At 40.6% G+C, this 24,027-nt stretch overlaps 1 protein-coding gene across 8 annotated transcripts; it reads left to right on the forward strand.

Annotated features, from left to right (window-relative positions):
• TIAL1 (TIA1 cytotoxic granule associated RNA binding protein like 1) lies at positions 1,032 to 22,321 on the forward strand. 8 transcript variants are annotated; one of them, XM_021399482.1, is made up of 12 exons: positions 1,032 to 1,268; positions 7,487 to 7,583; positions 11,376 to 11,525; positions 11,821 to 11,875; positions 12,187 to 12,274; positions 14,140 to 14,215; positions 16,640 to 16,748; positions 17,064 to 17,159; positions 17,246 to 17,330; positions 17,620 to 17,743; positions 18,242 to 18,381; positions 19,278 to 20,894. In XM_021399482.1, the coding sequence occupies exons 1-12, from the start codon at positions 1,240 to 1,242 to the stop codon at positions 19,393 to 19,395; spliced, it is 1,167 nt and encodes a 388-aa protein (XP_021255157.1). In that variant the 5' UTR covers positions 1,032 to 1,239; the 3' UTR covers positions 19,396 to 20,894. The 8 variants fall into 8 exon arrangements, with proteins under 8 accessions (XP_021255157.1, XP_021255158.1, XP_021255159.1 ...); XM_021399483.1 differs by having other exon boundaries at positions 1,034 to 1,268; positions 11,427 to 11,525; XM_021399484.1 differs by lacking the exon at positions 1,032 to 1,268 and adding an exon at positions 1,731 to 1,749 and having other exon boundaries at positions 19,278 to 22,321.

Below are 24,027 nucleotides of genomic sequence, written 5' to 3' on the forward strand. Positions count from 1 at the left end.
CAGTGCTGGGTTAGTGGCAGGACATGACGGCTTTACAGGTCTCTATCAACCTAAATGATTCTATGACTTCTGTGATCCCCTGGGTCCATGATTCCATGACTCTGGGGTGCAGAGACCCAGGGGAAGTGCAGAATTGTGCCCGTTGCAGGTGCTTGCTCCAAATGCCAGGGGATGGAACAGGATGGACAATCTCTGTCCCGTTGTCACCACGCCCAGTGAGCCCCCTGAGCGTGACACCTTTGACAGCAATTGTAATCTTTACAACAAATTGACACTGGGCTGGTGGATATCTGAAAATGTATGGTGACATGACCCATATATACTTAAATCTTTCCAGACAAGATTAAACAAAGTGAAACCGACCACTTGATATAAATCAGAATCTGCTTTATATGACATTTTAATGACATTTGCACTTTTTCCTCCCTCGGTTTTAGCGGCAGTTTAAAAAGCCCCAGGAGCCGTAACGCTGCTCTCCCCGACCTCCTTCCTCCAGTGACACGGAGCGGGCTGGGAGTCCTGCACAGCGCCCAGTCTGAAGGGGAATCTCCAACCTCCGAAAATGACTCGTTTAAAGCAACGATACACACAGCACTGATTATTTCGGGGTTCTGGGTTAATGAAGGACAAGTGGACGCTTAGAATATATACGTATTTATACACACACGTTCACATCCATATTGCACACGCAGCCTCCGCGCACCACGCTGCGCGCTCCCGCCGCGCTGGCGGGAGCCGGGACCGCGCACGACCGCCCCTTCCCGTGCTGCCCGCCGCCAACCCGCAGCACGGAGGAACGCGCAGCGCGGGGCATGCTGGGAGATGTAGTTCCCTCCCCGCTCTCCGCCTTAGCTGCGGGCCGTCGGAGGACTACAGCACCCAGAAGGCCGCCGCGGCTCACCCGCCGGCCCGCCGCGCTCTCTCCGTCAGTGACTACGATCCCCAGAGCGCTCCGCGGCTCGGCGGAGGGGACCGGGAAGGAGAACCCGGGCCGAGAGGGAGCGGGCCGGCGGGGCGCGGCTGCGCGGAGCGCGGCTTCCTGAGTTGTCTGGTGGCGGCGGCCATTTTGTGGTGCTTCTTTCCTCTCCCGTTCGGGCTGCGGTGTCGGGACCTGGAGAGGGGGCGAGACGGAGCGGGGGCAGCCGGGGCCCTCACCCTCACCTTCCCTTCGCCTCCCCGCGCGGCGGAGCCCCCCCCTCCGGCGCTGCCCCCGGCTGCGAGCGGAGCTCACGCACCATTATGGAAGACGACGGGCAGCCCCGGACCCTGTGAGTGGGGAGGGGGCCGCGGGCCGGCGAGGGCTGCGGGGCAGGGCGGTGCGGGGCCGGGCCGCGGGGGCGGGGAGGTGCGGACAGGGAGCGGCGGTGCCGGCGGGCGGCGTGCGAGGGAGGGACGGCGAGCGGGAGCCGTGCGGGGAGGGACGGAGGGAAGGAGGGAGGGAGGCTCCGGCGGGCGGGCTCTGAGGGAGCGGAGGGAACGCGGCGGTGCCCAGGGCTGCGCGGGGTTCGGGCCCCGGCGCCGCGCCCGGCCCCGCCAACTTCTTTGTTCGGTCCCGGCGGGACGGGGGGCGGCTCCGGGGAGCGGGCAGCGCGCTGCGCCTCGGGAGCGCTCGGTGCGGCCTGGCAGGAGGAATAACTGTGCTGGCCGCGTCTCTACGGGCAGCGTCTGATAGCTCGGTGGCTGCTGTCTGCGTTCTGTCCAAAAATATAACGCTGAGGTTTTGTTGTTGAGTTCTTTTCAACTCCGCAGGTATGGCTTTTTTGTGTGTGCGTGCTGTTCTCTGACGCTGAGGGCTGTACGTAACGTGAGGCAGTGGAGAGCGTATCGTTCTCTTGTCGATCGCTCCGGTTCGCGGATAGATGCGCAGCTGGCGGGGTGCGAGCAGTGCGGGCTGTCCCGGCAGAGCAGCCTTCGGGCGGCTCGCCCCGCGCCCGTGGAACCTTTGTCTGTGCGGGGCCGGGCCAGGAGCGCTCCGAAAGGATTCCAGGGTGCTCTGCATCGAAGGCCGCTTTAAAAGGCACGGCCGAAACAGAGCGTATTTATCTGTTTTGCTCTGTTTTGTTTCTGGTACCAAAATGATGACTTGGCATTTAAGGCTTTTCGAGGCAATTTGTGGTGCGTTCTTTTCTTTTTTTTTTTTCTTTTTTTTTTTTCCCCACTCTTTTCTACATCTGGCAAAGTTCTCTTCACTTGCTTGTAGTGCTTAGTCGTTGAGTTAGTTAGAATAAATCCCTCTGAAATGCTTTCTGTGCTGGCGTTCTGAGCGGTCCGAATGTGCTTGGCCCTGACAGTGGAAGTAGTTTCCAGAGCGCGGCTTTAGAAATGAGCAGGGGGAAAAGGGCAAAGGTGCACCCTGTTTTACTCCAGGTCCATTTCCTTTGCTGATTGGTTCCTCTGCTTTTTTTTCCTCTCTTTTTAAATAAGCGCTATACCTAGCCAAAGTTTTAAAATCTTTTTACTCCTAACTAACAGCACTTGAAGTGAGCTCTTGTCACTTACTGCACTCAGCTGCGACTGAAGTTGGCCCATAGTCACTGGTGAGGAAAAAATTATTTTATGCTAAAGTGTCTGAAATGTCATCGCTGCAGCTGCCAGAGAAGTGGTATTGCACGTATGTGACTCTCTTCTTCACTCATCAAAGTAATAAACAGCACATCCGTGCGTTTCCTGGTAGCTTTCTAGTGATCAGGCATGTAGGGTTACTTTCCTCTTATTCTTTTAGGGCAGTTTTCATAAAGTGCAAACGTTTTTGCTTTTCTTTCTGAAATATCTATCTTCAGATTTACACCTGCAAGTTCTTGTTTTAAGATTGTTTATACTGGGTGATGCTTCTCATGCATAGAGCAGTTGTGATCTTGCATATAAATAAAAGGCTCACTGCCTCCCAAGGACAACTAATAATATCATTTGAGCTCTTTAGTTTGTTTTTACAGGAGAAAGCCTAATGAAGAATAAATTGTTCACGTAGCTATTTGACCAGAAGTGCTTGGCTGATAAATTATGGGAAGCTTTGTAGGTATCTTTTGTATTTCATTTATTCCTTCATTAAAGAAAAACCGTAAGGGTTTGTTTTCTTGTTGTCAATCATGATGAGGTGGTGAACCTCAAAGAATTTAAGATACCTACTGAGGCTTACTGTAGAAGATAGATGCCCATTACATTTTTATTCCTCACAGTTCATAACTAGTAGGCCTTCATGGAAAGCGTCTTCTGCCCTAAACTCTTGCGTACTGCTTAGAGCAAGTAGCAGATCCCTTGTGAAGGGCAGGCTTTCCGTGCTGTTTGTCGCAGTGGTATCTAGATCTTGGTCAGCACACCTCAAGACCAATGTGGTACAGAACATTGTGTGGGTACTGCTGGATCTCGTTCCTCGGTGAGCCATATAAGTTCTGTTTGTACCTTAAGGTGGAAACTAGGCCATCAGAAACTGTGTGTGTTGTTGGTGTTTTTAGGAACCCCTTGCAACAGGAAGATAAGTTGCCAATTTTCATTTTCTTATTAGTGACATTAGAAAAAAATTAAGAACAGTCGTTATATACACGAGTTGTCCCATCATTAGCCTTGCCACGTTGTATAGTAAGTGCTCTGGACTTCAGGTAGGATGCAGAAGTACAGTTGTTCAGCTGTGAACCCTGAGCTGGATTTGCTTCCATTCTGTGCCTTCTTTCAGTTCAATCCTCGTGCAGAGCAAGATTCTTTTGGTAGAGTCTGCTGAGTAGATTTTTCATATTGTTTCTATAGCTCGCTAGCGCCAACCGAGAGATTCTGCTAGGGTTTCTAGGCAGTTTTCACTCCATCAGTTACCTTACTTCTTATCATGATTTCTTCGTTAGAATCTGCCACGCCTTGCATGCTGTCTGTATGAGTGTGAAAAGCATTTGTTGTGTTTTTCATCCAGGCACTGTGTAGGGGAGCCTTCCTGGACCTAAAAGTCGTGGCTGTAACATCCCTTTCTTTCTCAGCTGTCTGGAATGAATGGAAACCCACTGACCTCCACAAAGAGGATCTTTTTGTTCAAGCCTAAGAATTTAGGTCTGAAACTAACTGCTACATGTGTCTTCCGTTCTTCATGCAATTCTGCAAGCTCTCTGAATTTCAAATACAGTTTCTTATTTGTGTTGTCAGCCACTTTCAAGTGTAATATATTGAAACTTGTATCAGGGTATATAATGTATGGTTTGTTTTGTTGTATGTGCTTATTAATTAGTATTTAAGCACTTCAAACTTGCAGAAGAAAGCAAACGCTATTGCAAAAAGCCACAACTTTGCTTACATTAACCAAGCCAGCAGCCTATGTGAGCATATTAAGTGCTTCTTTGTTGAGTTCTGTGACGATTTTTAAGTTTGAATAATATATTCCATAGGATGTAACAAAACAGAAAGATTGATATACTGTGGAATAGCTTTTTGAAAGCCATATGTCTTCTTTAGGTGTGTTTCTGCTCATTTTGGTTTCATGAAGTAGAATGGAAAGCATTGTGTTATATCATGTGTAAGTTGAGGTTAAAAAGTGGTGCCCCAGTTGTCTGGCAGTCCGTGATTAGCATCAGCTGAGAAGCTTTGTGTTCCCAGAAAGGTAAGGTTTCTGCTCCAAATATGTTGACCGTGTTTGTTTCCTTAGTGATGGAGTATTCATAGATTGGTAGTGGATCCTGAGCTGAGAGGACTCCTAAGGATCCTGGAGCCCAACAAGCATTTGTAGGTTGTATGCTGAAGCCGTTTGCTTGTATGGTGTTTCTTTTCCCAAATCATCTTTTAACTGTACTGAGTGTGCTAACTTACAAGTGCACAAGCAACCAGCAAGCCCTAATCTTCAGTGTACTGTTTCAAACTCGTAGTGGTTTGTGTTCACTTATTTTACATGCACTTCAGGAGATTTGGGTCTGTGTGTGTGCTGTGTTTGTTAGGTGAGCCTCTCCTTGTGAAGTAGTCTCAGGGTGTGTATTCAAGTTTGAGAGCGTTAGCAGCTTGTGAAAGGTATGAATGTGTTCTGATTGCGGTAATGTTAGACATCAAAGCGGTGTTTATCATAAACATGTAGAGAATTGATGGACCGTGAGGAGCTTACAGCCCCTCTGCATCTATCCGTCAGGTGGTCCCAAATTACACTGCTGATTTATTATTTTTTGTGAAGAAGCGGCCTGTTTCATAGCTGGAATTTATGATGTCACGTTCTCACAACTGTCTTGAAGGAGATGCAGTAGTATTGAAAACCACTGAGTAATTCCTCTGAAAGTTGTTGGCCTGGCTTCTCGTAACTGAACAGATCTTGAAGGAACACATTTCCCGGCTGTTTTGGTCAGAGCAAAAAGAATTCTTCAAACTGTTGTTCAGAGTTCTTGCATTTTGGAAATAAAATATTAATATTATGCAGACGATGCTGAGCCTTTGGCTTCCTGCATTGACTGCACAGTAGGACTGAAGCTAAAAGGACTTGGCTGTGTTTTCTTTCATGTCAGTGCTACAGAACAGGTGCTTAGTGCCGTGCGCTGTTGGCTAATGCAGTTTGAGAACGTACGAGGAGAACAAGCACGGGTAATAAGCTCGTGTCAGTGCAGATGTTTTGTGTGGAAACCCTTACTAGGAATCATTTTCCATCGGATTTTATTAATATCTGCAGTGGTTAGTATTTCCGCTTAAAACTGCAAATCACTAGCAGTTTTAACTTGGTGAATGATTAACAAATGTAGTTAAGGTTTCAGATATAAGATTGGAATGTTTAACTGCTGGATTTTTGGAACAGGGCATTGAAAAGTCAGCGAGATAGACCCCGTTATAAGACGAATTGCCTTCTCGAATTGGACGAGTTTTAACTTTCTGAAATGCTTCTTAGCCATACAGGGTGCAGATGCAGCTTCCATTAGCGATGTCTGCTGGTTCATGCACGTCTAGTTAGGAGGCAAAGAGCAGGTGAATGCTTCCAATGGATGTTCCCGTGTTTGGGTGGTATCTCGTGAGAAACTCGCTCGGGATCTGGTGTAGCATTTACCTCCGAGCAGAGAGCACGGAGCTCTTGGGTAGCTGTTGGAAGAGCACCAGCATAAAGGAACCGTGTTCATTTCATGGTGTGGGGTTCAAAGAAAAACAAGTAGTGTCGGTTTTAAGCTTGCTCAAACCAAGTGAAGGTCCAGCTGCCAAAGGCAGCCGTAGCTTTTACGAATTTTACTTGGATACGGGAGAAGTGCACGCGTAAATTGCTGCGCTGACAAGAGTTTTGCTTGTGTATGAACTACGAAGTACGTGTTCAAGTTTAGCTCGCTGAGGTGTATTAACAGCTTGGACTGATTTGTTTGCTGTGATGTGAAATTCTGTAGTAGAGTATAATGAATAAATTGTGTATTTTTTTCAACAGCTAAATTGCAGAAATTCATAGAATCATAGAGTTAGCTAGGTTGCAAAAGACCTACAGGATCATCCAGTCCAACCATCCACCTACCACCAATAACCCCACTAAACCATGGCTCTCAACACTAGATCTAAATTCTGCTATTGTTACTTATTGGTTGCATTTGTGCTCCTTATATTTGGACGGAATTGTTTTTAGAAGTGCCCAGTGCACCTCTGCTAGAGATGTTGAGTTCTGGTGATGTGACGAGCCCTTCTCTTGGCCGATCACTTTGATAAACAGCGTGAGATTCCAGTTTGGTCATGCTTTTTTTTTTTTTTTTAAGCATTCCATTTTGTGTGTGTGACTTTTTCTCAGCCATCTCCGTGACCTGGCTTTAATTTTTAAGCGTTATACTCTAATGGACTGTTTAGGAGTGGTTTCTGAACTCTTTGGCTCTGTGGGTAACTCTAGAACTGTCTAAACTTCATAAAAACAGTTCCAAGTTCTGACATTTCTATGGCTGTATAGGTGAAGTCTGTAAGTACGGGTGATATTAAAGTAACACTGCCAAGTTTTGAGGGAGTTCTGTCAGAGGTGGTAGCTGTTGAGACAGATAATGTGTGTGGAACGTTCCTATGGCATATGCTGTGTGCCTTGCCTGTTGGTGGGTGGGCTGCTTTTCCAGTTCAGGAAAACAGAAAAACGGAATCGGTCCCTTGCGAGTCAGCATAATGTACATCCAGTAGCCACTACTGAAATAATAGGAGTTCGGTGTGAGCTTGTACCCCAATGAAAAGTAGGCTTCATTTAGATGCTCAGTGGGAAGTGAAACTTAAAACGTTGTTGCCCGGTTGGTTGCTCTCTCCAGCTTCTGATGTTTCTCTGCCGAAGGAAGGTTTGGTATCGATGCCATGTTACATCTGGTTCAGGCACCGCGTTCCCAGTTGTGTTGCCAACTTTATAGCTCTGAGACCACGCGGATGTTGCATTAAAGCCATAATGTGAAATCATTTGTGAATGATGTGTTTCAGTTTAAGATGCCTGGGATTTCAATGGGAGAATTTTTGTCACAGTTATTTAAGGTTTTAAAATAATTTCATTTTAAAAGATGAAAATTTCTAGTTTAACATCTTTTTTTTTTTTTATTTCCTTGTGTAGCTATGTAGGAAACCTCTCCAGAGATGTGACTGAAGTCCTTATACTTCAGTTATTCAGCCAGATTGGACCATGCAAAAGCTGTAAAATGATAACAGAGGTAAGGCCTTTCACATCCAGAGGAGTAGCAAATACAATTTTATCCGAAATTATCAAAAATAAATGGAGTTGGGGCCTTCTTTTGATGTTACTGGCAATGGTTTTGGAGGGTTGATTTTTGCCTGTATTTTTGGGCGACTCTTTGCAGAAGAGACCTCTTGTTGGGAACAGTCCTGTGCTCTTGCTGCTAGCCCTGCCGTGTCTGTGTTAGCAGCTGATGATGAGATTCCACTTTAATGTAAAGGATTGCTACCCCTGTCTCTTCAGAACCGTATTGTTCTGATGATCAAAAGCTTTGTTGTTTCCGATGTTATTCATGGCTGTTTTTTTCTGCTTTTGACTTTGTTTAAACATGAGTCTCAGTAATTCTTTTCCCTTTTCTTCGCTATGGATGTACAGTCAAAAATCTTTCAGAATACATTTTGCTATTCCTGAGCCTTTTTTTTTTGTCAGTCCAAGTAGCTCTTGTCTGCACCTGCCTGTTCTTAAATTATTTTTTTCTTGGAACAAAGTGACAGTTTCCATAGTATTCCCAATGAGGTTTTTTAGTACTAAGTGTTGGTAAGTGCTAATACTTTCTCCTTTCACTTGTAGACTCTCTCATACATTTAGTGTTGGTAGCCATTTCTGTAATCTTCCTGACATATCTAAGGCAACTTCTTGCTGCCTTATGATCTTCTTTCTTTCTTCATTTATAACTGATGAGCCTCTGGCAGACAGGACTAATTAGAACTTACACTCTGTTTTATTTTTGGTTCTAAAATTCTGGTTTGCCCTTGTTAGCACTTCTGGTGGTTCCTACTAACTTCTTGTTACAGATTTCCTTAGTGCTGTCACCTTAGTTTAGTTATCAGGATCATTAATGAAATATTAAATAAGCCTGATCTCAATACTCATCACTTTAGGAATGCTGCTTGTAATTCTTCTGTGATCTTCTTTTCCTTTCAGACTTGCACACTGTTGTTTTGTTTTGGCTGCACATTGACTACCTGATGCTTGTTTAATCCTTCTCATCCCGTGGCACTTTTATGAGAACTTTATAGTGAAGGTGAAAGGAGTTCTGCCACGTTCTCCGCGAGGTTATTGGAGAAAGATGAGCAGAACAAAAAGGAATGTGTTCCAGAGCACAGCTGCTAGTTTTTTCTCTGGAAGAAATAGTGGCTGTCATACTCTTCAGGATACTCCAACTCCAACCATTGCCTGACTGAGAGGTGGCAGCGTCAGTTTGATTTCCTAAGAACCAGATGAGGAATTCCACTGCTTATTTTATTTTACATAACCACAGAAATAACAAGCGAGACGTCTTTATGAAATAAGTATGTAAACAAAGCTACTTGAGCTATATTCAGCCATATGGAAGTGAATGCACTCGGCTGACCTTAGCACCTGTCACCAAGCAGTCTATCATGAGGGAAATTCTGCGATGTTCCACTGCCCATTTACTCTGTGCTGTCCACCTTGGCTGCCCTGAAGTCATCTGGCAGGCTTCACAAAGAAGGGAGGGGAGAAGGATCTTGATGAGAAGGGAATTAATACTTGAAGATAAAGGGCAGTAGCTTTCACCTCTGGAGTCCCTGGGAGGGGTGTTCTGTTACATCCTGTTGGGTATACGTGTGCATTTGAGATCTACTGTAGATTTTGTGTTAATGCTATTTGAAACTTTTTTTTTTTAATATGGAACAACTTACTAAAATTACTTTTCACTTCAAAGAGTTAACCTAGGGAGAAAGAGGGGAGGACAGTATCTTTTTTTAAGGTAAAGCTGCAAGCCTGCTACAGTAACAAGTGTAAGCAGTGTGGGCTGCAGGCATGAGCTGTGCCTCTACCTGTGTATTTTGCAGGTTTTTAACATTTTTACACAATGTGTAAGTGGTCCAGAAATAATAATAATAATAATAGAAGCTAAAGCAAAAAAGAAATGTAGAAAAGGTCATGTAGAACTAATATGCCTATGCCTTGAAATTAAGTACCCAATTAACTTCAAGTGGTTGGATTCTAGGCTGGAATTGGCTTGCAGCTACCCTGCTTTTAATGGCCAAAGTATCTGTGGTTATTGCCCATCCTTCTAATCACTGTATTGGAAACTTTTCACTGCCGCTGTGTTATGTTCAAGTAGTTCTTACCTGCCCATTGTTGCTATCTCCATCAGTCAAATTTATACCCGAATATTTTCTTTTTTTTTTTTCTTTTTTATTTTTAGCCAGTTTGTAGAAGGTGTGGCAGGACCATAGTAAGTGGCTAGAGATTTCAAGTGTTTATTTTGGGAGCATATCATACTCAGAGGAGTGCTGTAGCTAGCGTTTACAGGTATCCTGAACACCTAAAGAGCTGGACATCTACAGAAGAGGCTGCTCTTCCAGTTCAGGCAGATTCTTAGTGCGAAGGAAGGGCTCCTCACAGTCTGAAAGTAATGGATCATATGCTTCGGTTGAGGTGCAAACCGCACTAAATCTGTTCAGGCCATAAGTGGGTTTCACAGATCTTGCTTTCAGTGCAGCAGGAATGTCATATGGAAAAAGGGGTGAGATAAGGCTTGCTGTTTCAGTGCATCTGAGGCAAACGTGCTTTCAGAGCGCTTCATGACTCCTTTTTATAATCTCAGATATGTTGTCTCATCGTCTGTTATTTGGCGTGTTAGGAACAGCAAGTTCTGGAAGTTTTCAGATAGAAGGTTCCAACTGCTTTATCATTTTAGATGCGTCAGGGCCTTGTGATCAGTTCGGTTCTCAGGTTTTAATAGCTTCCATTGTTTAGATTTAGACAGAACTACATTTGAAAATGTACAATTCAGTTTTATGGGGCAGAATTAGGATTTCTTCATATATGCTTGTATGAACATTCAGAAGTTAAAGAGTAAATCTGGTAAAGGCTTATTCTGAATTTCAGTTAGCGCTGTGCTTTTCCTGACAATGGCAAAAGTTTAATGGGGAAGAGTATTCATGTCAGTGCAGTTGTTAGACCCTTCCTTGACCATCTAAGAAATAATTTCAGTTTCTTTTTCTACCTGTTTGTCATCTTTTGGTCCATGGACAGGTGGCATAGCTAATGAAGATATTTTAGCGTGAGGCTGAAGCTTTTGTACTTCTGATGTTTTTTTAGGGAGATTAAATCCGGTGTTAAAGTCGGGATTCTCACGGTTTCTCCTTGATCAGCTTTCCTGGAGACTTTTATGTTTGTTGCAGTTCCTATTCTGATAGATTTAATACTTTAGGGAGCTTTGTTCTTAAGTCAGCATGCAAAAAGAGATGATATCCAAGATAAGAGAGTAGAGATCAGTTGGGTAGTGTCTTCCCCCTTGATCTTTAACTATTTTCAGACCTTTTAAGGGGCATTTCCCAGTTACTAGGAGTAACATCTTCCATTGGAGGCCAAGAGTATGCAGTCTCTAGGTTGCTGTCTGCGAATGTTTTCAGGCAAATAAAACAAGAGACATTTTAAGTAGCAGGAGTGAGAAAATTGGTGAAAAGGAATGTGGGAAACAAGCCTTTTGAGCTCTGAGTATCTCCTAGAGGCAGAAAACTGTCTCGGTTCCTTCTGCTCCTCCTATTTTTCCCTCTCCAACCAGTCTTCAGATCACTTCTCTGGTAGTTGAATTATTTTTAGTTGAGTGGAAGTACTGAGACCTCATATAAAGTAAACTGTGCTTCAGAAATTGCTAGACCTTTAATGAAAAGTCCATCTTAATAATTCTTACATGTAAGTGTAATTTCAAAGGCTATTTCATAAATCTAATGCAAATAACTCTTAAAGTTTCTAGCTGTAAGTAATATATTTTCCTGGATTTTCTTCTCAGCAACCCGATAGCAGAAGGGTCAACTCTTCTGTTGGATTTTCTGTTTTGCAGCATACAAGCAATGACCCTTATTGCTTTGTGGAATTTTATGAACACAGAGATGCAGCTGCTGCATTAGCTGCTATGAATGGGAGAAAAATTTTGGGAAAGGTAAGTTGTTTATGTTGTAATCTTAGTCTTAAGGATAATGTCTTTATAAGAAGTACGTGTATGTATTAGTAGAACTACGGGGCATTTATTTGTTAGAAATATTTACCAAGGTTAAATATTGTTAAAGTTCAGTTAAAAATGGTATTTAGAAACCATTCTGTGCGATTTTTAAGTGCTGTAGTGCTTTATATTGAAGGATGATTCAGTAACATTGACAGTTGTGAGCAGCCCTTGAATGACCTTAGAACATGTAAGAATTTTATGAATTTATACTAAATCTTATACTTATTTTCAGGAGGTCAAAGTAAACTGGGCAACAACACCAAGTAGCCAGAAAAAAGATACATCCAGTAAGTAAAGTAATGGCACGGTATTACTTCTGTACCAATACTCCATAGCACGTGGTAGTAATTGCCATAAATGCATTCAAACATAACTTTTCTCCTTCCCATCTCATGTTCAATAGAATTTTGCAAACTAATTCTTCTGTTTCTGCCTTGCAACTGGGGAAACTGGAGTGGACAGACTTAATTGCTGCTGCTCATCAAGTGGAATCCTGGCTGTTCCTGGTTCCCAGTGCTGTGCACAGAGCATCACTTTTTCAGGAGCTAAAGCTTTAGATAGCAGTGAAATATTTGATTAGCAAATTATTTATTTTCAGATCACTTCCATGTGTTCGTTGGGGATTTAAGTCCAGAAATAACAACAGAAGATATCAAGTCAGCGTTTGCTCCTTTTGGTAAAATATCGTAAGTATCGGAATAAACGTTGCCAATATCAGTTAGAAAATAGGACAGTGGAAATTTTGTTCTGACTTGAAATGTTATTTTGTACCTTTTAAATGATTTTTCTAATGTTGATTTCTTTGTTGGGTGGGCAGTGAAGAGGGGTTATTATTATTTCATGTCTGTATCTGTATCACGCGTTTGTAAATCCAGTCATGTAATTGTGCTCCAGTTTTGCTGAAAGCAGAATGCTTCTAAGTTATATGCTAATATGTTTCAGATTCTTGTTAAAATTTAATGACTGTTCCTGAGTGTGACTTCTTATTGTTCAGAATGTGTACAGAATAGTGACTTTGCAAGTGCAAACGTTGCATCTTCAGCATATGTTATTCATACTGCATTTCATAGGCAGTATAGAAAGCTGCTTAATCATAAAACAAATCTATGAAGCAACCAGTTGCACGGCTTATGAAAATTTTCAAAAAGTTAATATTTATTGGAATAAATAACTTTTCCAGATAACAACTAAGATTACAGTAAATCAGGCATTGATTTCAAAATTGTATGTGCACACTTCCGTGAGTTAAGAGAGAGTTTAAGCTTCTCTCAGAAAATCCAGGTGATAACAAATGTGATGTTACGTTTTTACTGAACATACTTGACGTTACAAGAATGCCTGTAAGTTCTGAAGTGCGTATGTAAGAGTACTGCTACAAAAAAAGTCTGTAGATCTGTTATTGGCTTATCTTTATAGAAATCCTTTAAAGTTGCACATGTTCTTGTACTACCTCATGGGAATATATTTCTAAGAGCAGAATTCTTATTTTTCTCTTGTTCTGTACGCATATTTTTAATTGAATCATAAATCTTATTTCTTACCTCTGCTGTTTTGTTTACTTTTTGTCTCTTAATGTGGTAAGTAGTACTGTTTGAAAATGGATATAAGAGAATAATTCAGGTTTCTGTTTCTCAATCTATATTTATACCTGAGACCTGCAGTTTTTCTAAAGTCCAAGTCACAATTAAAAGTAATAGCATTCTGGTTATTTTGCAGAATTGCTCATAAGAATGGACAGGATCTTGAAGGCTAACTGCAAGGAACTGTGCACACTGGAACTCAGTTGTAGATTTTTTCTCATTTCTATTTATTCTTATTATACATTATTTATTATATACATATTTTAGTATTTACATTTTAACATTCTATATTCAGTGCAGTTCTATATTTCCAATCATTTTAACTTACTCACTAAAATTTCTGTGTAAATTTGTTGTTTTCGTACTGGTGTGCTTAGCATTGTTGTTAGTTTTATTCTCCTTTCTTAAATTTCTGAAAATGTCAATTTTTCAAAATTTACAGCTGCCCAAACTCCAAAATGATGGTAGAGAATTGACCAAGAAAAATAAAGAAATCTGTTAACAGGCCATGTATGCCTTTTAATTCCTATTTTTTCCTCTTTTTCGATTTTTTAATATTTCATATATTTTGTATCACTAGGCAGAAGACATTTAACTATTTAGAAAATGCATGGTAAATTAGATAGAATTGTTGCAGTAATTTATAGAACAGTAAACTTTAGAGGACCCTAGCCAATAGAATTTTAGAAAAGGCAATTTTGTTTCTCTTATAGTTCAAACTGAACATTCTAGTTTTAGCCAGTATAGGTTATGTGGATAGGTTGCATGTCTATTACATGTTATTTTTTTTGTCCTACTGCTTTTTTCTAACAGGTAAAGAAGCGATAGGGAGAGTTCAGGAATGATTAGTTTTAGGGCTAACTGAATTTATAAGAAAAATTATGCTCACAATACAGTGTGTGTGGTTCCTTTTAGTTTTTATTCTGCAAGTTGTTAATTCTCCCCTCATATAGCTGTGCTTCTTTCCACAGGGATGCACGGGTAGTTAAAGATATGGCAACTGGAAAATCAAAAGGCTATGGTTTTGTATCTTTTTATAACAAACTGGTAAGTAGCAACAACGTGGATTTAAAGTAATTGCAGATGTGCACTTGTAGTTTTTCCTCTGTTTCTGGATTCGCTACGTATCGGACCTTCCCAAGCAGAGTACATAGGAGTTTAGCAGACAAAGTTAACTTAGACAGAAATGTCTATTGTGCGTAGAAAGGGTTGAAACAACTTAGTTGACTGCAGTGCTGCAGGAACGTTGTGTTGTTAATCTTTGTCTGTGGAGCTGCCTGTTTGGCAGCGTGTGGAGCGCCTAGAGCTTTGGAACGCTGTGCTTTGGGTCTGCTAGCTGAGGAGCTGCACCAGTCCAGTGCTGGTCTGTGTGTGAAGGTGGAAGCTCCCAGCAAATGAAGTCCTGGAGCCCTCATCCCTAAGGAGTGGGGCTGCGGCAGTACGCAGCAGGGTTGGCTGCTGGGCAGGTTTAGGTTCATGCCAAAGCTCAGTCTTCCTGAGGACCTAATGCTGCTTGCTGTGTGTATTGTATATTCAAGTACAGTTGATTTCGTTTGTCTGCTTCCTGTTAAAGGAGCTCTTGGTTGGTCCTTTGCTTTTGAGTTGTTGCAACATTTCGAAATCTCTTTGCACGGAGCAACTAATTTACAGCTAAGAGTTGATTCTGGACCCGAAGTATTTTGCTTGGTTTTGTGCTGAATGTTGTTACGTAAAGGACAACTTTATGTATGCTTATGAAAAATGCTTCAGACAAGTGGCTAGTATCCCTTTCTGATAGAGGTGTTGTAGATGTTACCTGTAGAATTTAGTCAGTGTATCACTGATTAACAAGTAGCGTTTTGTCCTACTGTTTATAGCAATACAGTTACCTCAAGTAACTCTTTGTATTTTTTGAAGCTAACTTTAAAAAAGTTTTTAAAAAAAGGCTTAGAAAACTGAGCTGCTTGTGTTTAGAGGTGCATTTAGGATAGCATGAGAAGCTGTGTAAAGTTTTCCTTAAACCTTTTAGGGTGTTAATGCCCACCAGAGAGAGAAGAAAACTAAACTGTTGCACTGAACTGGAGCAGTTATGACAGCATGGGCTCAGTTCCATTTTTGCCACAGCTATGATCATCAAGACCAGCAGCGAGGATCGTTTGAGCTAGTTTGTTTTCCTAGTCAGTTTGTAATTTATTTTAAGGAGCATGGGTGGAAGGTTTTTGTTTTGTTTTTCCTTACCGGTCCTCTCTCATCAAGTCCTCACTGTGTATATATGTTGTCTTCAGAACGACCAGTCAGTATAATTGAACAGGATCGAGGTCCTGGGTCGTTTGTGTTTCAGATGAGAGTTCTTGTAACTGGAATTCTTCAGTGTGAGGCAGGAAGATGCTAGTCACTCACTTTTACATTGTCCACGTGCTCCCTTTGTCCCTTGTGCTTTACATTTTCTCTCATAAACTTGGTGCCCCTGGAAGAACGTTTCAAACGTACATACTATTTGCTCTGCCTCTCCTATTTCAAAAGAGTTGGCATGGGGGAAAGATTGCTTCTTGCAGAGTTAGCAAACTTTTCCTTTGCTTACAGTGTGAACCTAGGGGTTGTCTTCTCGTTTATGTTCAAGATAAGATGTTAAGCCATGTGGGCCACGACTGTTTGGTTTTGTGTGCATATGCATACATACAGTGTCTTTAACATTTACAGAACTTAAAAAGCAGTCTGTGCTCAGACATAAATTGCATTCCTCCAGAAGGCAGAAGAGAGGATGAGGTGGGGGTGGAGGGGTAGATAACAGGAAGCTGCGTGCTCCGTGTGTTTTGATCTCAGCATTAGAGGTTTTTTATTAGCTAGCGTTCAGCCTTCCCAGAACTTTAAAATTTTCTACCTAAATGTGGTCTGTTATGTTGGGTACGTCCTAAGATTGTAGAAGGCTGCATTTGAATCTTTTATGTAACGTCTTTTGTAACACATACTGCATGGTATAAACTAGTGGGATTACAGCTGAGAAATTTGCCAGTCAGGAACTTCGATGATTAAAAAGTCTTTCCTCATATTTCATCTGTTACTATCAAATATGTTCTTGCATGTTATGTTTTTCATACAGTCAGTTGGCAAAATCATTTGATTCTCTGCAGTTATAATTGTTTCATTTCAATAATCGCTTCTGGCATCTCTGTGACTTTTCCACTCTTCTGGGCAGCCATCAAATGCTCTGATACAGATAACTACCTTTACAGAATGAGTATATATGACTGTATATGGGGGGGGGGGGGGGGGGAGGGGGCTTTACCACATCACTTGTAAGAGCCTTCTGTGTGACAGATTGTCTTAATGTTAATTGATTTTTGCCTGTTTGCTATGTGGCTTTTCTGAATTTGATGTGCTTTTAAAGCAGTTATCTGTTTTGTCAGTGGAATTACCTGACAGCTAAATCTAGTAGACTTGTATGCGCTTCTTGTTTGCGTGTGTTAATAGTCTTTATTTTGATCTCCTTAGGATGCAGAAAATGCTATTGTACACATGGGAGGCCAGTGGCTGGGAGGCCGTCAGATCAGAACCAACTGGGCAACACGGAAACCACCAGCCCCCAAAAGCACACAAGAAAGTAAGGCCGTGTAAAGCTGTGTTGTGTTTGATCTCCTGCGTGGTGCTGCTAAATGGAGAAAGATAACAGTGTTGCCAAAGTCTTGTTGCTTCTCAATTGAGTATCTAGCTTAACTTCCAGATCTTAAAAAATAGGTGTTGTTTTTTTTTTTTTTTTACTGATATGTTATGTCAACATAGTCGTGGCACTACTGGTCTCTCATAAGATATTGGATGTTGGTTAACTGTGTAATTCCTGTATCTGTATGAGGTAAGTATCTGGAACTCTGGGATTACTGTTAGCCTGATGCCTAAATCCAGTCTTGTCTCTTTCTAGATAATACAAAACAATTAAGATTTGAAGATGTAGTAAATCAGTCAAGTCCAAAAAACTGTACTGTGTACTGTGGAGGAATTGCTTCTGGCCTAACGGGTATGATTTGTTTTATGGATCCTTTTATTACTGAAACTTTCTGGGCATCAGGATGGCTACTAATTCAGAAACGTTGTGTCTTGTAGATCAACTTATGAGGCAGACTTTTTCACCATTTGGACAGATAATGGAAATAAGAGTGTTTCCAGAAAAAGGTTACTCATTTGTCAGGTACGGGTGAAGGAAAAGAAAATGTGTGACTTAGTTAATATACTAATGTTTAATCGGTCCTGGATTTCACTTGAATGAACTTCAGCTGATGCCTTAAAATCTGTCACCGTATGTTCTTAGAAAAATCTGCAACTTTTAAAAGTGGCCACCAATATTCCAACTTGTGAAGGTGATCTATTAAAGCAAATATTTTTCACTGGATTTTCCTGTATGTATAGAGTCACTGTTTTTTAACAGTCAATTGAAAGTACCGTAACGAGTAACATCAGTTTGTTTTCACATCCTTTAGATTTTCAACTCATGAAAGTGCAGCACATGCTATCGTTTCAGTTAACGGAACCACAATTGAAGGACATGTTGTTAAGTGTTATTGGGGTAAAGAATCTCCTGATATGACTAAAAACTTCCAACAGGTAACTGCGTTTTATCCTTCCCATGGTGTGTTCTTGTATTTCTTTCACAAAAGCAACCGATTATCCACCTGCAATGCCTCCCATTTATTATAGCCAAATGTAGTAGCGTTCTTATGAAATCCCATGTTCTGTCTCAGTTATGTTCCAGTTGTTCATCAAATTGGGCTAGTGATTTTGGTGGAATATCTGTCTTCTGGATATGATTCAAGATAGGGAGAAACTTGGAGGTAATTCTGATTCTTGCTAGCATTCTTACTGCAGACTAGCTGACTGTCCTTCCAAATATCCCTTGGTATTTAAAGCGTGTGTGCGCACACACTTTCAGTACAAGGATCTAATTAGGTTGCGGTGCTGTCTCACTTATGATTCTGATTTCACTATGGCTCAATAGTTGTAGACAGTGCAACTGAAAAGAGTCAAAAATTTTACCTTTAACAGCTTGGAAGGAACATAATTCACCCCTGGAACCTGAAATATTAAGAATTATTCTCTCCTTAGGTGGATTACAGTCAATGGGGGCAATGGAGCCAAGTATATGGAAATCCACAACAGTATGGGCAATATATGGCTAATGGATGGCAAGTACCATCATATGGAATGTATGGCCAAGCATGGAATCAACAGGGTTTTGGAGTAGAGTGAGTAATTGTATTTAATTCTAAATATTTCAGGAATGTTATATCTGAGCTTCAGACTTATTTGACTGAAGGATTGCACAAGGTTTCAAGCCTTGTAGTGTGCTATAGCTTATGTTTAATGATTACCATGGACCAAATAGTGGGTTGAGTCACTCTGGCATCTTCATGATTAGATGTTTTGTGTGTATGAGTATCTTGAGACTCAAGGTAAACGAGGACTGCTTTTATGTTGGAGGTGGTGGTCATGTCCAAAGCTAAAAAGTTATAATCTTCACTTGTGAATACTGGAGAAATCTGAACCCAGGAGCCCCAGTGTTTACCTAAGGGGCTTTTTAACTGTGGAGAAAATAAACTTCATAATGGCCTTTCTAAAATTTTGCAATTTCAAAGTTTGGCTGGACTGTTAATACTTGATTTCTTCTCGAAGTGTACACTACATTTGATGGTTTTAAAACAAAAGTAGCTTCTTTGCTTTCTTAATTACTCATTACCTCTTGCCAGTTAAGCATATTAAGCTCCGATAAAAACCTGTATTCATGCCAATTAAACACTGGGGACTTCCTGAATTTCTGCATCACTGATGTTGAATTACAGCACATGCCTATAGGACAACTGCCTCCAAAGGCGTGTATGTGTAACTAGAATCCAAGGCTTGTGGAGCTCTTTTTTTTTTTTCCTTAAAAACCTTATGGTATTTTGAGAAACCACACGTTGTAACATTTAACCTGGTATAAAAAGCTTCTGAATTACTCACAAAAGAATAAGTCGTTCTATTTTGGTCTAAATGGTAGTGTAGGAAGTGTTTCATGTTCTTTTAGTCTGCTATCTTGTAAATAACTGACTAGCTTGCATGATTTTTTCTTTTTATTTTTTTTCCTTTCCTGTTCCTTCTGAAGCCAATCTCCATCTGCTGCCTGGATGGGTGGATTTGGCGCTCAGCCTGCCCAGGGACAAGGTGCTCCAGTAATACCTAACCAAGCTGGATATGGTATGGCAAGCTACCAAACGCAGTGAGCTGGGACTCTGTTTAACAGTGTGTATTTCATGATAGGCTGCAGTTTCCAGTGACACTCTGAAGACTGGAATGTAGACAATGAAAAAAAAAAAAAAAGAAAATATTTATTTTAAAAATGGAAATGTTTGGAACCTTTAGCACAGCTTTGCTTTGGTGAAGGACACAAATGTCTTCTAGTTCTGCCTTTTTAAGTTTTTGTTCATGATGGATATGAACATGTTTTTCTTTGTGTACAAAAATTAAAAATAAAGTCAATAAAGACAATTCTGACTACAAATTTTGATATAGTAGGAGAAATGGCTAATGAATTTGATCCTTAGGTTACCATTCCATTTTTTTTTGTTCTGTCTTCAGTGTTTTATATCACTGTGCTTTTTAAGAGAAATGACATTGAGAAGCAGCAAGTTGCTTTTAGTTGAACACACATCCTGAAATAAACTGTGGACCAATCATTACAACCTGCTAGACAGTATTGATTTTTCAAGAAACCTATGGACATCGCTCTGAAAGCATACGTAGGTCTTGGAATAATTTTTTAAGAAAATATTTAATTTTTTCTACACGCTCAAAGAAAACAGTATGATACAAGGAATAGTTCAGTGTGAAATGAAAAACAGTACTGTCTGAGTTACTTCACTTTTACTGTCCACATTCAGGCACACATTATAACTTTTCAGAGCTGGTTTGCTTATTAAGATTGTAGGGATTTGCATTTAATTTTGAGAAGTACAAATGTTTTTGCAAGTATGCTGTTTGTATTCAAATCGGGCAGTCATACTTGTGCTTTTACATAAGGTTTGAAGGCTACACATTGTAAATATTTCATAATTACAGTGTTTCAAAAGCATGCTCAAACATAGAAGTAGCAATGTAATTATTCAAAGTAATACTTAATATACTCTACTGCTTTAAATGCAGTAGATTGACAAGAATGTGCAAGACTGACATTTCCAAAGTTGGCTATTATGTAAAGTTACATAAAGAACTATAACAAAGAGCCTTAATTTTAATTTCATAAATCTTTAATGCATCACCTTTTTGTCATTAGAAATACGAATTTTTTGCTTTACATTATTTGGTATGTAAATACCTTGGTTAACAACCTTGTAAACCTATTTCAAGGTTATTATAAGTTGTATAGTATCTTGAGTGTTTTGAAAAATCTTGATGTTTTTTAAGTCTAGAAATATTTTGCCCAAGAATTTTTTAACAAGATTGTTAAAAACATCTTATTTTAGAGAATATTCAATGTGCCATTTGGTAAATGGAGATGCAGTTGAAACAGTACACTGAGTTGTGACTTATTTTTAATTAAAGTTTTTGTCTTTATGGGTGGTTTGCATGTGATGAACCTGTACAGAGGCTGGGTTGTTTGTGTACTGAGTGTGTAAATGGATAAATCATGAAGATGTTTAAATGGTATACTTGGGTTATTTCTGAACAATTTTATGGATACATTGATATAAACTGCCTCAATAAATTTGAAGTTTAAAATGAATGTAAGGTAGATATAAGTACTGTGTCTTACCTATGACAGCTAGGGGGTGCAAATGTTTCAGCTGTATACAGAGATACACTGAAGCAGCACAGTTAAATGTAGGATTTGCAGTGATAGTCCGGTGAAACAAGCTTGCATGTTAAAAGAAGCAGAAGAATATTTTCGCTCTAAATGAGTGTGTGAGAAGCTGTGCATTTTCTGTTTCTTACCATGCAGGCGTTGCAAGTTAGAGTAGGTTTTGAAAGGGAGACTTGCAGTTTTGTTAAACCCAGCCAGGTTGAGCAATTAACAACACTTAATGCTGTAGCAAATCACGTGAGTTTTTTCTTCCTCTTCTGTGTGACATACTTAGTAGTACCTTGACTTTTAGTTCAGGCTGAAAGTGAGATATTCTGGAAGAGCAATCGAGGCTCAGAGGTACTTGCAACTCCAGGCTTCTAATGCATGCAATAATGACTGAGGTTAGTGTGGAACCATAAGTGCTTGTGATGACAGAACTGGCTATTTATCTCTGTTTCTCCTTTATCGTATGTGTAGTGTTCTTTTGCTCAAGTTAGGAATCTCGTCTACAGGTCTCATTTTTCTATAAATTCTGTATATATGTGTATATCTACGCGAGGATCGGCCTATACGTTGTAGTTTGGAGGAAAAACTCACAAGTAAGTCTGCGTTTTTATTCCACTCACACGGTTTCAAAAAAAATCGTGAGTAGATCAATGAATTTGCAAGTTGTTTTAGGATTTCTTAGGCTTCACTTGAAATCCGGAGCTTCTACAGAACTCAAGGTATTTGACTTTCAGCTGTGTTCTGAGCACATGCCGGAGTGTACGCAGTATGTTCTGCAGGCACTAATGAAGGTTTAGATGTTGGAAGTACATTGCCACATAAGTGCCCATAGAAGTGGGTGTAAGTTTAAGGCAATGATCTGTCAGGTCTCACTGTGTAGATCGCTTTAAATCTGATTAAATAACATGCCTGCTGCAGAGCGGGGCATTACCTGACCTGTGTTTCAGGAGGAGAGAGAGGATATACTTTCTCATTTAAGCCTTTTCTCATTGGTTTTTATACAGCTTTTCTTTAATGGTGATGTTTCTTCACAGACTACTCAAGATATAGGAGTCTCCAGTGTCCTCTAATGTTTCTATAGCACTGCGAGGAGGAGTTGTAATTGGGATTGCTTTCTACTCGGTAGCATTCATAAATGCATATCTGACAGTTTTTTGGCACCAAAGAGCCTCTTGCACCGTACTGCTTTTATGAATGACTGTTACACTGTTGTAATTTCTCTAATACAGAAATCGACCACTACCTAACAGGATTTGGATTTCAACAAGTGTTGATTTATCGTGGCTTAACTTGATGCGTGCAATCTGAAACAAGGTTTTAAGCTGCATTTGCAGAAAATGTTCAATAAAAGTGAAACGTGATGAAGGGCTTATCCTCTGTTGTCATCTGTCAAAACATTGTCCCTCTTTGCTGTAAAAGTGGCAACAGGTACCCAAGGCTGAACGTGTCAACTGTGCACTTGAAATTGTGTAAAAGATGTTTCATTTACAGTTTTTCACACAAAGCCAGTTTGTATTTTGTGGAGTTGCAGTGGGAAGGCTGTGAATCTAAGGTCACGTGTAGCTTTTCATCAGTCCTGCCTCCTTGTGTATATTTGTTAAAGTTTGGGATGTATTCTTCCTGCAGTTAACCTCATAAGACAGCTGCTCACTGTGTCTGAACCACTTCTGTCATTTTGCTCACCAAAACCTCCCAGTGAATAAGGCTGAGTTTTGTGGAAAATTAGTGGTCTATTTTTCTTGTACACAAGGAAGCAGACTTAACCTGTATGGGCATAATTAGTGTCTGATATCTGACTGTTTTTGAACAAGGGCACAAGTCTGTGTTTTAATCACGTGGAACTTTTTCCTGGTCAGCAATAAAAGATTTTGTTGCACTGTTCATCTATTGAAAAACATAGGCAGTCTTTTATTCAGTGTGATTTAAAAAAAAAAGGGGGGGAAAGGGGTTGAAAGAACTGCCTTGTTTCAACTTGAATCTTCATGTGTATGGATAGCGTGGGGTGCTTGAAGTTATTCTGGATTTCTATTTTAACAGCAAAAGGAAGGTGTTCTTTTGAAGCTGAGTGAACATTTTATTCTGATCTCGTATGATGCCTGTTAAACGTTGGCAGACTTGGGGGTTTCACTGTGTAAGAGTATTTCTGTTCTTAAATGGCAGCTGCGAGGCCGTAGCTGCTGGGAACATCTTTGTCGTGTCTGATTTCAAGTAACTTGAGATTCCAGTTGATTTTTTTAAAGGAAAAAGAATGAAAAAGATGTTTGTGTTTTTTGGTATTTGTCACATAGAAGAAATCTTTTTTTTTTCCCATTGTACCATTGTTTCAAGTCAAAGAAAGTGCTGAAATGTTTACGGAATGTTTGTTGTTAAAAAGTAGCACTGCATGATGATGAGTGAATGCTATTGTCACCTTTCTGGGGATATGTACAGATCTCGATCCTGTATGTGAATGACGCGCTCTGCTCACCAATATTTAAAGAGTAATGTTTCAGAAAGTTGTCATTACTAATGATTATTTGAATAGAAGTTATTCTTGCCTAATTACACAACCACTCATGCTTTAATTAAAGCTAATCTGAACAGTCTTGGCTATTAAAGTGTTCCTGATATGCTGTGAGGAGAAACAGTGATCCACCTTGTTTCTTAGCGTACGGGCTGTCAGTGAGATGCCAAAGCTGCAGTCTTGTTTTGTTTAGAAGAAAAGCACTTAATGGAGTTGTGGCAAGGAGTTCAGTGTGCTCTGCCTATTTCACGTTGATGAGCGATAACATTTGAATTATTTGAAAGCCAGAGGTCAGTGGGCTTTTGGAGGACCAAAGGCTCTTTACCACCTCACCTTAAAGCACCTCATCTTAATTTCCTTGTGTTCTCTCCAGGAGACATCAGACATACAGAAAGCTTTTGCTCAGAGTTCTTCACCTGATGTGGGATGTTGTGTTTGTGTTCGCAGTGCCAGTCATTTTCCTTTGCACAAACCCAGATTCTCGCTGATCCCAGCAACTTGGCAGCTGTCTTTGCCAGCTGTAAGGAAAGGGAACAAAGAAAAGTGGAAACTTTTCCAGGTCTT

The sequence above is a fragment of the Numida meleagris genome, chromosome 5 (assembly GCF_002078875.1).
Source record: "Numida meleagris isolate 19003 breed g44 Domestic line chromosome 5, NumMel1.0, whole genome shotgun sequence".
Taxonomy (NCBI): Eukaryota; Metazoa; Chordata; class Aves; order Galliformes; family Numididae; genus Numida; species Numida meleagris.